The sequence below is a fragment of the Pan troglodytes genome, chromosome 15 (genome assembly GCF_028858775.2).
Source record: "Pan troglodytes isolate AG18354 chromosome 15, NHGRI_mPanTro3-v2.0_pri, whole genome shotgun sequence".
NCBI classification, from domain to species: domain Eukaryota; kingdom Metazoa; phylum Chordata; class Mammalia; order Primates; family Hominidae; genus Pan; species Pan troglodytes.
Genome location: NC_072413.2, coordinates 35722545 through 35738578, shown reverse-complemented (window position 1 = coordinate 35738578; position 16034 = coordinate 35722545). Strand labels below are relative to the sequence as shown.

The 16034-nt window shown below is 37.8% G+C and overlaps 1 protein-coding gene across 49 annotated transcripts in view; it reads right to left on the bottom strand.

Moving 5' to 3' along the window:
* Positions 1–16034, bottom strand: part of MIPOL1 (mirror-image polydactyly 1) — a 381371-nt gene that overhangs the window by 72975 nt on the left and 292362 nt on the right. For 46 of the 49 annotated variants that reach the window (XM_054665977.2, XM_016926017.3, XM_009427716.4 and 43 more), the window contains one exon: positions 5281–5511. The exons of 2 other annotated variants lie outside the window; for them this stretch is intronic. In XM_054665977.2, the coding sequence (XP_054521952.2) occupies positions 5281–5511 (231 nt within the window). Of the gene's footprint in view, positions 1–5276; positions 5512–16034 lie in introns of those variants that run through there. One more of the 49 variants, XM_063792852.1, reaches the window with a different exon arrangement.

Here is a 16034-nt window from a genome sequence, read left to right as displayed (position 1 = left end):
ATGAAGCTGACTTGATCATGGTGGATAAGCTTTTTGATGTGCTGCTGGATTTGGGTTGCCAGTATTTTATTGAGGATTTTCACAGCGATGTTCACCAGGGATATTGGTCTAAAATTATCTTTTTTTTGTTGTGTCTCTGACAGGCTTTGGTATTAGGATGATGCTGGCCTCATGAAATGAGTTAGGGAGGATTCCTCCTTTTTCTATTGACTGGAATAGTTTCAGAAGGGATGGTACCAGCTCCTCTTTGTACCTTTGGTAGAATTCAGCTGTGAATCTGTCTGGTTCTGGACTTTTTTTGGTGGTAGGCTATTAATTATTGCCTCAATTTCAGAGCCTGTTATTGGTCTACTTAGAGGATCAACTTCCTCCTGGGTTAGTCTTGGGAGGGTGTATGTGTCCAGGAATTTATCCATTTCTTCTAGATTTTCTAGTTTATTTGTGTAGAGGTGTTTATAGTATTCTCGATGGTAGTTTGTATTTCTGTGGGATTGGTGGTGATATCCCCTTTATCATTTTTTATTGTGTCTATTTGATTCTTCTCTCTCTTCTTTATTAGTCTGGCTAGCAGTCTATCAATTTTGTTGATCTTTTCAAAAAACCAGCTCCTGGATTCATTGATTTTTTGAAGGGTTTTTTGCGTCTCCATCTTCTTCAGTTCTGCTCTGATCTTAGTTATTTCTTACCTTGTGCTAGCTTTTGAATTTGTTTGCTCTTGTTTCTCAGTTCTTTTAATTGTGATGGTAGGGTGTCAATTTTAGATCTTTCTTGCTTTCTCTTGTGGGCATTTAGTGCTATAAATTTCCCTCTTAACACTGCTTTAAATGTGTCCCAGAGATTCTGGTATGTTGTGTCTTTGTTCTCATTGGTTTCAAAGAACATCTTTATTTCTGCCTTCATTTCGTTATTTACCCAGTAGTCATTCAGGAGCTGATTGTTCAGTTTCCATGTAGTTGTTCAGTTTTGAGTGAGTTTCTTAATCCTGAGTTCTAATTTGATTGCACTGTGGTCTGAGAGACAGTTTTTTGTGATTTCTATTCTTTTACATTTGCTGAGGAGTGCTTTACTTCCAATTATGTGGTCAATTTTAGAATAAGTGTGATGTGGTGCTGAGAAGAAAGTATATTCTGTTGATTTGGGGTGGAGAGTTCTGTAGATGTCTATTAGGTCTGCTTGGTGCAGAGCTGAGTTCAAGTCCTGGATATCTTTGTTAACCTCCTCTCTCGTTGATCTGTCTAATATTGACAGTGGGGTGTTAAAGTCTCCCATTATCATTGTGTGGGAGTCTAAGTCTCCTTGTAGGTCTCTATGGACTTGTTTTATGAATCTGGGTGCTCCTGTATTGGGTGCATATATATTTAGGATAGTTAGCTCTTCTTGTTGAAGTGATCCCTTTACCATTATGTAATGGCCTTCTTTGTCTCTTTTAATCTTTGTGGGTTTAAAGTCTGTTTTATCAGAGACTAGGACTGCAAACCCTGCTTTTTTTGTTTTCCATTTGCTTGGTAGATCTTCCTCCATCCCTATATTTTGAGCCTATTTGTGCCTCTGCATGTGAGATGGGTCTTCTGAATACAGCACACTGATGGGTCTTGACTCTTTATCCAATTTGCCAGTCTGTGTCTTTTAATTGGGGCATTTAGCCCATTTACATTTAAGGTTAATATTGTTATGTGTGAATTTGAACCTGTCATTATGATGTTAGCTGGTTATTTTGCCCGTAAATTGATGCAGTTTTTTCCTAGCATCGATGGTCTTTACAATTTGGCATGTTTTTTGCAGTGGCTTGTTCCAATTGTTCCTTTCCATGTTTAGTGCTTCCTTCAGGAGCTCTTGTAAGGCAGGCCTGGTGGTGACAAAATCTCTCAACATTTGCTTGTCTGTAAAGGATTTTATTTCTCCTTCACTTATGGAGCTTAGTTTGGCTGGATATGAAATTCTGGGTTGAAAATTCTTTTCCTTAAGAATGTTGAATATTGGCCCCTACTCTCTTCTGGCTTGTAGGGTTTCTGCCAAGAAATCCACTGTTAGTCAGCTTCCCTTTCTGGGTAACCCGACCTTCCTGGCTACCCTTAACATTTTTTCCTTCATTTCAACCTTGGTGAATTTGACAATTATGTTTCATGGGTTTGCTCTTCTCAAGGAGTATCTTTGTGATGTTCTGTATATTTCCTGAATTTGAATGTTAGCCTGCCTTGCTAGGTGGGGGAATTTCTCCTGGATAATATCCTGAAGAGTGTTCTCCAACTTGGTTTCATTCTCCCCGTCACTTTCAGGTACACCAATCAAGATTTGGTCTTTTCATGTAATCCCATATTTCTTGGAGGCTTTGTTTGTTTCTTTTTACTTTTCTCTAATCTTGTCTTCTCACTTTATTTCATTAATTTGATCTTCAATCACTGATATCCTTTCTTGCACTTGATTGCATCGCCTATTGAAGCTTGTGCATGCATCATGAAGTTCTCCTGCCATGGTTTTCATCTCCATCAGGTCATTTAAGGTCTTCTCTACACTGTTTATTCTAGTTAGCCATTCATGTAACCTTTTTTCAAGGTTTTTAGCTTCCTTGTAATGGGTTTGAACATGCTCCTTTAGCTCAGAGAATTTTGTTATTACTGACCTTTTGAAGCCTACTTCTGCCAACTCATCAAAGTCATTCTCCATCCAGCTTTGTTCCGTTGCTGGTGAGGAGCTGTGAGCCTTTGGCACAGAAGAGGTGCTCTGGTTTTTAGAATTTTCAGATTTTCTGCTCTGTTTTCTTCCCATCTTCGTGGTTTTATCTACCTTTGGTCTTTGATGTTGGTGACCTACAGATGAGGTTTTGGTGTGGATGTGCTTTTTGCTGATGTTGATGCTATTCCTTTCTGTTTGTTAGTTTTTATTCTAACACTCTGGTCCCTCAGCTGCAGGTCTGTTGGAGTTTGCTGGAGGTCCACCCAAACCCTGTTTGCCTGAGTATCACCAGCAGAGGCTGTAGAACTGCAAATATTGCAGAAGAGCAAATATTGCTGCCTGATCCTTCCTCTGGAAGCTTCGTCCTAGAGGGGCACTCGCCTGTATGAGGTGTCTGTCGGCCCCTACTGGGAGGTGTCTCCCAGTTAGACTACAGGGGTGTCAGGGACCCACTTGAGGAGGCAGTCTGTCCCTTCTCAGAGCTCAAATGCCGTGTTGAGATAACCACTTCTCTCTTTAGAGCTGTCAGACAGGGACGTTTAAGTCTGCAGAGGTTGTCTGCTGCCTTTTGTTCAGCTATGTCCTGCCCTCAGAGATGGAGTCCATAGAGGCAGTAGGCCTTGCTGAGCTGCGGTGGGCTCCACCCAGTTTGAGCTGCCCAGCCACTTTGTTTACCTTCAAGCCTCAGCAATGGCAGACGCCCCTCCCCCTGCCAGGCTGCAGCCTCACAGGTGGATCTCAGACTGCCATGCTAGCAGTGAGCCATGCTCCATGGGCGTGGGACCCACCAAGCCAGGCATGAGAGAGAATCTCCTGGTCTGCAGGTTGGTAAGACTGTGGGAAAAGCACAGTATTTGGGTGGGAGTGTACCAATTTTCCAGGTACAGTCTGTCACGGCTTCCCTTGGCTAGGAAAAAGAAATCCCCCGACACCTTGTGCTTCCCGGGTGAGGTGACACCCTGCCCTGCTTTGGCTCACCCTCGGTGGGCTGCATGCACTGTCCAACCAGTCCCAACGAGATGAACCAGGTATCTCAGGTGGAAATACAGAAATCACCCATCTTCTGTGTCGATCAACACTGGGAGCTGCAGACTAGAGCTTTTCCTATTTGGTTATCTTGGCCTTTCAGTAAAGTTATTTAATTTAAAACATTATCTGAGATGATATTATTTCTACTTCTTGGTGTATAAAAATTGTTTTTTTAAATGAAATGATGATGATAGTTGATGAGATCTAAAAAATAAAAGGTTGATAACACATCCAAAGATTTTTTGAAAATAGAATTGGTCTGTGGGAACCACTGTTTCAGGGAATTTTGGTCATGTATAGAAATTAATGGATTATATATAAAGAAAAATTTGAAATTTGTATGTATTTGTAGACTTTAAGCAAACAGAGCCAAATCAGATCCTGTCAAAAGTTACTGATTGTGATTTACAATGAAATGAGATCTACCTATACATCATAGTGTTCTTAGAATATTAACGTACATTGTGAATAACTGCATATAGTTTCTGACTGAATATAAATCCCATCTTTAAACTTACAAATATATATAATACCTACATAAATCAAAAGTTTCAAGGTACACGGCTAGTAAAGATTAAAATGCACAATTTCTAAACTGTTTTAAAATGGTCTAATTTAAAACTACTGACTTACATAACTTTGGCTATTAATCAAAATATAACTTCAGGGATATTGAGGAAATGGTCAAGATAACATTTTCAAATAAGAAGTAGTGGGAAGTAAGAAACCTTGATGTGAGCACTGCTTCACAGTGTAAAACTGACATAAAAATTGTTAAGGAAAAAGGTATATCTTTGAAATTGAAGGTGACTAGATATGTGAATGCTGTAGTGCTGTTAACAATACATAAAGAAGGTTAAAATATATTCTATTACATGTGTTCTATGTATTCTATTACAGTGGTTCTATTACATTAAAGGTGTCTCAGAAAATTCTGCTACAATGTTCAAGTCCATTAAATTAACGAGTGACTTCTTTGCTTGGTAAGCTGTTTGTTAACATTTTGCTCGCTGTCAAAAGGACTGACAGATTATGCAGCTTTATTTAAATTTTAATAAAAATGCAAAGATCATTCAAAATAAACACATATAATTATGCACTGTGAAAAGCAGTATTGAATACTTCAGAAGAACAACACAAGAAAATTAATTTCACCCTACTGGTTTTTATGCACCTACAAGTCTCAGGTTGCAATGTCACAGATGATCTCAACTCAAGCAGGATTATTGTAAAGCTAAATTAGTTCAGGTGGTAACTTGACTGCCTCTTCCCCTTGCTAATAACTTTGCCTATTAACTTGTGACTGTAAAATGATTTAAATAGTATGGCCTCCATGAACTGATGATCAGTTATTAAATAAAAATGGTTTGCCCTATATGGTAACAATGGTTCCCAAGAAAATGACTTTTTTGACCCCAAATATGGCATATGGTATCCAATCTAAAAAAGTTCACTGGGTTAATTCTACTTTTGTTCTAAACTATTAACATGATCAATAACTACATATTGTTTAGTTCCCAAAGAAAGTGTTTTGTTTTGTTTCATGTGTTTGAAGTATTACACGATCATTTAACTTACTTTTGAACTTTTTCATTGGCCACTTGGGAGGCCTCTCTGGCATGTTGAAGTTGTAATTCCATATTTGCTCGCTCTGTCAGAGCTTGTTGCAGTTGAGTAGCCAGTTCCTCATTTTGTTGTTGAGTGATGGAAACAACGTTCTCTCTGTTTTTTAAAGCTTCTTCATATGTACTAAGGGTATAGTTAAACTGATCCTTCAGATTTTCTTCTTGAGACAAAGATTTGTGTAAACTGAGAAAATATTTAAAAAAATTTAAAGATAAGTAATGTAAACTGAGTGATCTATGATATATTTAACAAAAACCTCCATTTAGAATCTCTAGTTCTAAAAATCAATAAATACTTAAATGAGCAAATGAAAATAATTTTTATGTCACAACATTATAATTGATAATTTCTCTGCTTCTAGGCTGAAAGCTACCCAGACAAATGATTATGCTACCAAAGCATACAAAAAGATGCTGCAAGATGTTAATTTAATTATATCAGTGTAAATATTACATTCAATTTTCTTTAAAAGGAATAGCAGAGAACTGGAAAATAAAGTATCTCTAGGCAAATAAAAGAATGTAATAAGCTGAAAGAAGTGAGAAGAGAATGGGCATTGGTTTAGGAGATCGAGGGTCTATTCTGCCAAGCACTTAATGAGAATGGATGAGGTTTATGCAAACACTGACCAGCCTTCTACATAGCATTTTCTACTTGATTTTCTACTTGTCACAGTTGAGATATAAATGAATTTAAAATCACTAGTCAGATTGCACAGAAATAAAATGTATTCATATATACATGTGTATATATTTTTTTGGCTAATGAATCTCTTTATGAATACATCTACTCATTAAGTCATACAGAGAAATAGCATATAAATTAAGACTAAATGAATGCAGAAGAAAATGCAGACAAATAGAATCCTAAAATGCTAAAGGTCAAATCTTTGATATGTCATTACACCTACCACCTGAGGTTATTTTGAAATGGCACCAAGCACCTCACTCAATTAAATAAAGACATTTTGAAAATATAAATATTTAATAAGAGAAATTTAAACTCCACACAGGAGATGTTCTTTTTTATTAAATATCATTTCAGTATATGCATACAAAGGAAATGTCGATTGGAGACATTTGAAGTAAAACAACTTAACTATATAATATAGATTGATAATGGGAAGGAAAGCAATATCATTATTAAATCTGCAAAAAGCTAGTTAGTGAACTTTGGCATTGTCCTAATATCTAGCCTGATACTTTCTTTAAAACTGTTCAAACTAATTATAAATTTCCTCTTTTAGTTTAAGTTACCTATAAGCCTTTACAGCATGCTTATTTTGGAGAAGGCGTCCCATAGAACTAGGATGGACATGAAACAAGGACAGTCAGCATACCAAATGAAATCACTTCAGGATTCAAACCCCTAAGAATATGGACTGTTACTAAGCCCTGGTCAATTGGTTACTACACAGAAAATTAGAATAGTGTGTAGTGCCACATTTGTAGAGTGCAAAAAATACCTTTTTTCATGGATTGCACATTGTTATTAATCTAACTATCCCTACTTCATTTCTTCTCAGTTTTTTCTACCAACCCATATGCTTAAAGGCTGTCTCTTGCCCATTTTACTATTTTTTCTGTGTCCTCTCACTTTCTGCATTCTTGTCTGTTCCAAGTTCCAATTTCCTTCAGCTCACCCTCTTTATCTCCTTGAAAGATGCATGAAAGAAAGAAATTAAAAAGAAACAAACTAAAAGCTAAACCTTTAAAAAGGTACTTGTTTATGTTCTTTATATTTAAAACATTAGTTATATTTTAATTGTTAAATACGTTTTAAATTACACAAAGTGCATATATACAAAGTATTTAGCTTGAAAAAATGTGAAGAACAAAATACAGAACAAATGCAGAAATCTAGAAGACCCCCCAGTGTTCCCTCCCATTTTTTCCCCTCCCCTAAAGGTAAGTACTAATCCAACCTTTATCAAAATGTAAATTGCCTATTTTTAAACTTTTTGTCTGGCTTATTTTCCTCAACAATTGGTAAGTGAAGTTCACCTTGCTGTTGCATATAATTCATTGCTTTTTATTGCTATAAAATATTCTGTTATATACATATGCTGTAACTTATTTAACTGTCCACAGTTGTTGCTATGAATATTCTTGTACATGTCTTTTGATGGACCTAGGTATTCATGTCTAAAGTAGAATTTCTCCAAAGGGTATGCGTTATTTTCAGATTTAGTACAACGATAATAGATGCTGATTTAGATTTAGATGCTGCTAATAGTCTTCCAAATTAGTTGTACCAATTTGTACTCCCATCAGCAAAATATGAGTTTCAATTGCTTTATATCCTCCCTCAGAATGGCACTGTCAAATGCTTTTAACTTTAGTTATTGTAATATGGATGCAGTGATGTTTCATTCTCTTCATATTGTCTTATGTATGTGTATATTGATTGATTGGTTGAGACAAGTTCTCACTTGTTTTCCAGGCTGACCTTGAACTCCTGGGCTCAAACAGTCCTCCTGCCTCAGCCTCCTGAGTAGCTCGGACTATGGGCATATGCCACCATGCCTGACTCTTAATGCTGTCTTTTGATGAAGGTAAGTTCTCAATTTAAATAAAGTTCAATTTATCATTGTTTCTTTAACGGCAATGCTTTTTGTAAACTGTTTACAAAATCTTAGGCTACTTCATTCCCTTATATTTTAACTTTACATATATGGCCTAATTTAAAACTCAGTGAGACAGCTTCGTTTGGGAATTCTGCATTTGCCTATCATGCCTAAAGCAGTAACCAGTATACCGTAACCAATTACATATTAAGAATCAATGATTAGATCCCATTTGTCAATTTTGTCTTTTGTTGCCATTGCTTTTGGTGTTTTGGACATGAAGTCCTTGCCCATGCCTATGTCCTGAATGGTGATGCCTAGGTTTTCTTCTAGGGTTTTTATGGTTTCAGGTCTAACGTTTAAGTCTTTAATCCATCTTGAATTGGATTTTTGTATAAGGTGTAAGGAAGGGATCCAGTTTCAGCTTTCTACATATGGCTAGCCAGTTTTCCCAGCACCATTTATTAAATAGGGAATCCTTTCCCCATTGCTTGTTTTTCTCAGGTTTGTCAAAGATCAGATAGTTGTAGATATGCGGTGTTATTTCTGAGGGCTCTGTTCTGTTCCATTGATCTATATCTCTGTTTTGGTACCAGTACCATGCTGTTTTGGTTACTGTAGCCTTGTAGTATACTTTGAAGTCAGGTAGTGTGATGCCTCCAGCTTTGTTCTTTTGGCTTAGGATTGACTTGGCGATGCGGGCTCTTTTTTGGTTCCATATGAAATTTAAAGTAGTTTTTCCAATTCTGTGAAGAAAGTCATTGGTAGCTTGATGGGGATGGCATTGAATCTGTAAATTACCTTGGGCAGTATGGCCATTTTCACGATATTGATTCTTCCTACCCATGAGCATGGAATGTTCTTCCATTTGTTTGTATCCTCTTTTATTTCATTGAGCAGTGGTTTGTAGTTCTCCTTGAAGAGGTCCTTCACATCCCTTGTAAGTTGGATTCCTAGGTATTTTATTCTCTTTGAAGCAATTGTGAATGGGAGTTCACTCATGATTTGGCTCTCTGTTTGTCTGTTATTGGTGTATAAGAATGCTTGTGATTTTTGTACATTGATTTTGTATCCTGAGACTTTGCTGAAGTTGCTTATCAGCTTAAGGAGGTTTTGGGCTGAGACAATGGGGTTTTCTAGATATACAATCATGTCGTCTGCAAACAGGGACAATTTGACTTCCTCTTTTCCTAACTGAATATCCTTTATTTCCTTCTCCTGCCTAATTGCCCTGGCCAGAACTTCCAACACTATGTTGAATAGGAGTGGTGAGAGAGGGCCAGTTTTCGAAGGGAATGCTTCCAGTTTTTGCCCATTCAGTATGATATTGGCTGTGGTTTTGTCATAGATAGCTCTTATTATTTTGAAATACGTCCCATCAATACCTAATTAAAGAGCTTCTGCACAGCAAAAGAAACTACCATCAGAGTGAACAGGCAACCTACAAAATCGGAGAAAATTTTCGCAACCTACTCATCTGACAAAGTGCTAATATCCAGAATGTACAATGAACTCAAACAAATTTGCAAGAAAAAAACAAACAACCCCATCAAAAAGTGGGCAAAGGACATGAACAGACACTTCTCAAAAGAAGACATTTATGCAGCCAAAAAACACATGAAAAAATGCTCATCATCTGGCCATCAGAGAAATGCAAATCAAAACCACAATGAGATACCATCTCACACCAGTTAGAATGGCAATCATTAAAAAGTCAGGAAACAACAGGTGCTGGAGAGGATGTGGAACACTTTTACACTGTTGGTGGGACTGTAAACTAGTTCAACCATTGTGGAAGTCAGTGTGGTGATTCCTCAGGGATCTAGAACTAGAAATACCATTTCACCCAGCCATCCCATTACTGGGTATATACCCAAAGGATTATAAATCTTGCTGCTATAAAGACACATGCACATGTATGTTTATTGCGGCATTATTCACAATAGCAAAGACTTGGAACCAACCCAAATGTCCAACAATGATAGACTGGATTAAGAAAATGTGGCACATATACACCATGGAATACTATGCAGCCATAAAAAATGATGAGTTCATGTCCTTTGTAGGGACATGGATGAAATTGGAAATCATCATTGTCAGTAAACTATCGCAAGAACAAAAAACCAAACACCGCATATTCTCACTCATAGGTGGGAATTGAACAATGAGATCACATGGACACAGGAAGGGGAATATCACACTCTGGGGACTGTGGTGGGGTGGGGGGAGGGGGGAGGGATAGCATTGGGAGATATACCTAATGCTAGATGACGAGTTAGTGGGTGCAGTGCACCAGCATGGCACATGTATACATATGTAACTAACCTGCACAATGTGCCATGTACCCTAAAACTTAAAGTATAATAAAAAAATATATTAAAAAAAAGAAAAGAAAAATTACCTGGAAAAAAAAAAAAGAATCAATGATTAAGTTTTCAAAGTCTCACCATTATTAAAATTATGAGCATCCTGATTTAATTTCCTAATCACTCCTCACTTTCTAGTCTTCTATCATTTAATTTTTAGGGGGCAAATTTATACCTGATTTTGATTTTTCTCTCAGATGGACATGTTTGGATTGTACCCGCAAGTTCAAAAGCTGCTTCGCATTCAAAATACCTTGGAAACCTGTTAATTACCATCAAGGCTTTCCCAAACAATGGACATGATCTTTTTAAAAAGATGGAAGTAGACAATGTCACTTAAAAACCTGCAATAGCATTTCCATGCATTCAGAAAACAGTCTCTAAAAATAATAAATGCTATATGTTAACTCACTAAATGTCACAACTTGCATGAGAAGTCTTATTAATATTCCTTTTTTTACTGATACAAATGGAAACAGAGATAAGTAATTTAATACATGTAGCAGAGCCAGAATTTGAACCTACAGTCTTTATGTCTGCACTGGAAACCTCTTCTATACTTGCTGTGGTCTATAAAGCCCTGCATCACTGACCTTTCTACCTCCTTCCGCACCTTTTAGCTAGGCATTCAGATTCTCAAGCGTGTCAAGTTTTTTCTGCTGAAGGTATTTGTTTGGAATGCCTTTCCATCCATGCTTCTACCTGACAAAGTCTTACTCATCCAGTAAGACAAAGCAAAAATATCACTTTCTTAGATACACCTACGTGGGTCTTCAATCTAAATCTTGATTTTCCTCTTTGTTAGTCTGTCTCATAGATCCTACTCTTCCTTCTCAGAACTTGTAATTTGCAGTTTTTTTCCATTTCATCTTGTGGTTTTCTTCCCAATTCTAACATATTAATACTTCATTTATATATAGCAATTTTATTTTATGGGAAGAATACATTCCTGAAGAACTTCAGTAAATCAAAACATCTATAATTCTAAGGAATTTTCCAATAGGAATAAAGGTGATGCAGGAGAGCTATATTCCAAGCATTTATAAATCTGTAACCACTGAAGCACAATTTTTGCTTTAGTACTTCTTCCTCAGAATGGTCTTTCCTTAATTGACAACAAGGCCTCCTTGTTTAGCTTTCTTCACAAAGACATATTACATTTACCCTCTTTCCAAAGTTACTAATTTTCAGGTGCATTTTCAGCGTAGTAGTAGTATTATAACTCCTCAAAGGCACTTAAGTTGTATAGGAACATATTTTAAGTTACAGTAAACATAAACGATGAAGTAACAGCCAAAGAGTCACTGAATCACTCTCAGAAATTCTAAAGCATGTAATCAATAGTGCAACTTACACAATATCCACATAGGATGTTAACTATTTCTGTTAACCAGGAAGTTAATGAGGTAATAAGATAAGCAAAGTTTAAATTCGCTCTTCCAGTTTTAAAATTATATAATTCTTTATAAATTTAAGTTTTATAATTTAGTGTAGAAAGTAAAACTTTAAAAATATTTTTACTTACTAATGTTTGATATGATCATATTTCTAATTCACATCAAATAAGCCTGCACATTATCTCCTTTGTTGCTCACCACATTGAGTCCAATGGCAGGCCAAGGTAGAAAATGTCCTTAATGTGTATTACTCCAGTGAGTGCCATGTAATAGATTTCCTGTCTGAAGTGGTTTCTGTCGTGGTTTCTATGTTCCCTGGTCTATTACTTTATGTCTGTGGCCCTGACTATTTTCCTGGTCCCTGACTCTCTATGCCACCTCAGCTAAATGTAACTTGGAATTATAAGGTTTATGAGCCACTTATATGTTTTGCTTGCAGATATTTATATTCTCTTCAACTCGTCTGCCTACCTGTTCATTGAACTCTATCTTAATTGTAATGTTAAACATGGATTAAGCTTACTTTTGCAATTAGTATTTTTCCATTTATACCAACTTTTGATGCTACTTTTCCTGACTTCCTCTCTTGTCTCCATGATCAGGTATTGGACAAGTCCTTACAGGAGATCATTTTACTCATCATCCTACAATATGCACTTATTATTCTGTTTATGCTTCATTTATTTTACAGTAATTGCTCAATCATTAGTGTGTTGTATATATGCTATTTATTTTAATTGGATAAATATTTTTGGATTAAAATTTAGAGATGAGGTACAACAATATAGATCAGTAGGTCTTAACCAGGGGTAATTTTGTTCTTCAGAGGACATTCTGCAACATCTGAAGACATTTTTGTCACAACTGTTGGGGGTGGCGGGAAGGGTGAGATGGTACTAGCATTTAGTGAATAGAAGCTAAAGATGCTGCTAAACAGAGGATAGATTCCTACAACAGAGAATTATCCAGACCACTATGTCAACAATGCTGAAACTGGTGTAGATGAAGAGATGTTGGGTTGAACTTAGAAGATAAAGATTCAAATTTCAGTCTTGTCATTCGCTCTGAGTGACATTGGAAAAAAAACTTACCTACTGAATATTAATTTCCTCAATTCGAAAACTATGAGAAAAATATCATGGAAATCATATGAGAATGAAATGAGGTGATCTACATATGTGAAAATAACTGGCACAATACCTGCCAAAGAATACGCATTCATATCTGTATAATTTTTAAAAGGAGTTACTTATATCTAATTAACTTTGTACAAAATGTTACACAATACTCAAGTATTTTATAAACATTTTACTGAGAAAAACAACTGCCTGTTCCTACAGGTTTTTCATGAATTGGGAGAAGGAAACTAGTTTTCTCAACCTTTGTTCACTTACTGATAACATTCTTAAATCATTCTTTTTTAAAAAATGGGCAGGTTTGGCTTGTTTTACTCAATTAAAATAAATAAAACCTAAGCAAATATGAAATGTAGAAGTATGTGCTGCTTTTTCCTAAGAATATATTTCTGAAAGGATAATGTCTACTTTTATTTCCTGGTTTACTACATCAATTAATTTGCTAAGACCCTTTCAAGAAGATAGCTGAAGCTGAGCATGGTGGCTCATGCTTGTAATATCAGCACTTTGGGAGGCCAAGGCAGAAGGATTAGACAAGGAGTTCTAGACCAGCCTGAGCAACACAGTGAGACCCCATCTTAAATATTATTTTTAATTGAAAAAAGAAAATCACTGACTTGCTCACTTATTTTTAAGGAAATCAGCATATGCTCCAGTATAATAGGCCTTAATTCTGAACGACATACAGAGAGAGGGAAATATATTCAGAATGGATAAGAGTATGTATGAGGAAATTTAATCTGCAAATCAGACAGTCTAGTAACTTCAATGATTTGCTTCCACTGTTGCTGCAGTTGGTTTAGTTTAATAAAATAACCTGCTAAAGTACTTTCAGAGAAAAAATAATTTCTTTATTATAAAGTAAGCCAATTAATACTGAACTTAAAATTTCAAGAATTTTAAACTGGATAAGTTGTCAATATATTTATTAATATTTATTACAAGTTTTCTGGATGCTACATTTCACAATATAAATTGGGTTTCACTAAATATCTGTTGAATTCATGTTTAGAAATGTAACAACCTATACAAATAATTCTAAGGAAGCATTAAAAAATATCCAAATTTTTGGAGGTTTTTTTGAGACAGAGTCTTGCTCTTTCACCTAGGCTGGAGTGCAGTGGCATGATCTCAGCTCACTGCAACCTTCACCTCTGGGGTTCAAGCGATTCTACTACCTCAGCCTCCTGAGTAGCTGAGACTACAGGCACATGCCACCACACCCAGCTAATTTTTGTATTTTTGGTAAAGGCGGAGTTTCGCCATGTTGCACAAGACGATCTTGATCTCCTGATCTCAAGTGATCCACTTACCTCGGCCTCTCAAAGTGCTGGGATTACAGGCCTGAGCCATTGCGCCTGGCCAGAAATATATAACTATTAAATATACTACAGTACCTGGAATTAATGTAGGGCCAGCTCCTGATTATCTAAGAGTATACTGTGTGCTTCATAAATTTGGTGATGTGGGAAGCAGAGTGGTAGGAGATTATACTCACAAAGCCACTTACATTTATATACCACTGTATAGTTCTCAGGCAACAAAGTTTATCTTGAATTTTGTCATATAACACATAAATATAATTGTATGGGCATCACTAAAATGAAAAATTTATACTGTCAAATTTAATAGAAGGGAGACTTCTGCTTTTGAGGAGATGGAAGAAATAGAAGATGCAATTAAGAAACAAATGGAGGATTTGCTGGCAAGATGGCCAAATAGGAACAGCTCCAGGCTGCAGCTCCCAGTGAGATCAACGCAGAAGGCAGGTGATTTCTGCATTTCCTAATGAGGTACCTGGTTCATCTCATTGGGACTGACTGGACAGTGGGTGCAGCCCATGGAGGGTGAGGTGAAGCAGGGTGGGATGTTGCCTCATCTGGGAAGTGTTAAGGGGTCAGGAAATTCTCTTCCCTACCCAAGGGAAGCTGTGAGGGACTGAGCCTGAATAACCGTGCATTTTGGCCCAGATACTGAGGTTTTCCCACAGTCTTCGCTACCCACAGACCAAGAGATTCCCTCTGGTGCCTACGCCACCAAGGTCCTGGGTTTTAAGCACAAAACTGGGTGGCCGTTTGGGCAGACACCGAGCTAGCTGCAGGAATTTTTTTTCTATACCCCGGTGGCACCTGGAACGTCAGCAAGACAGACCGTTCACTCCCCTGGAAAAGGGGCTGAAGCCAGGGAGCCAAGTGGTCTGGCTGGCAGGTCACACCCCCACGGAGCCCAGCAAGTTAAGATCCACTGGCTTGAAATTCTCATTGCCAGTACAGGAGTATGAGGTCGACCTCGGATGCACCAGCTTGGTGTGGGGAGGGGGGTTCACCATTGCCGAGGCTTGAGTAGGCAGTTTTACTCTCACAGTGTAAACAAAGCCGCAGGGAAGTTTGAACTGGGTGGAGCCCACTGCAGCTCAGCAAGGCCACTGTGGCCAGACTGCCTCTCTAGAGTCTTCCTCTCTGGGCAGGGCATCTCTGGAAAAAAAGGCAGCAGCACCAGTCAGGGGCTTATAGATAAAACCCCCATCTCCCTGGGACAGAGCACCTGGGGAAGGGGTGGCTGTGGGCGCAGCTTCAGCAGACTTAAACATCCCTGCCTGACGGCTCTGAAGAGACCAGCAGATCTCGCAGCACAGCGTTCAAGCTATGCTAAGGGTCAGACTGCCTCCTCAAGTAGGTCCCTGACCCCTGTGTATCCTGACTTGGAGACACCTCCAAGTAGGGGCTGACAGACACCTCATACAGGAGAGCTCTGGCTGGCATCTGGTGGGTGCCCCTCTAGGACGAAGCTTCCAGAGGAGGGAAGAGGCAGCAACTACTGCTATTCTGCAACTTTTGCTGGTGATACCCAGGCAAACAGGGTCTAGAGTGGACCTCCAGCAAACTCCAGCAGACCTGCAGCAGAGGGGCCTGACTGTTAGAAGGAAAACTAACAAACAGAAAGGGATAGCATCAACATCAACAAAAAGGACGTCCAGTCAGAGACCCAATCCGAAGGTCACCAACATCAAAGACCAAAAGTAGATAAATCCATGAAGATGGGGAGAAACCAGCAGAAAAAGACTGAAAATTCCAAAAACCAGAATGTCTCTTCTCCTCCAAAGGATCACAGCTCATTGCCAGCAAGGGAATAAAACTAGATGGAGGAGTTTGATGAACTGACAGAAGTAGGCTTTAGTAGGTGGGTAATAACAAACTCCTCTGAGCTAAAGGAGCATGTTCTAACCCAATGCAAGGAAGCT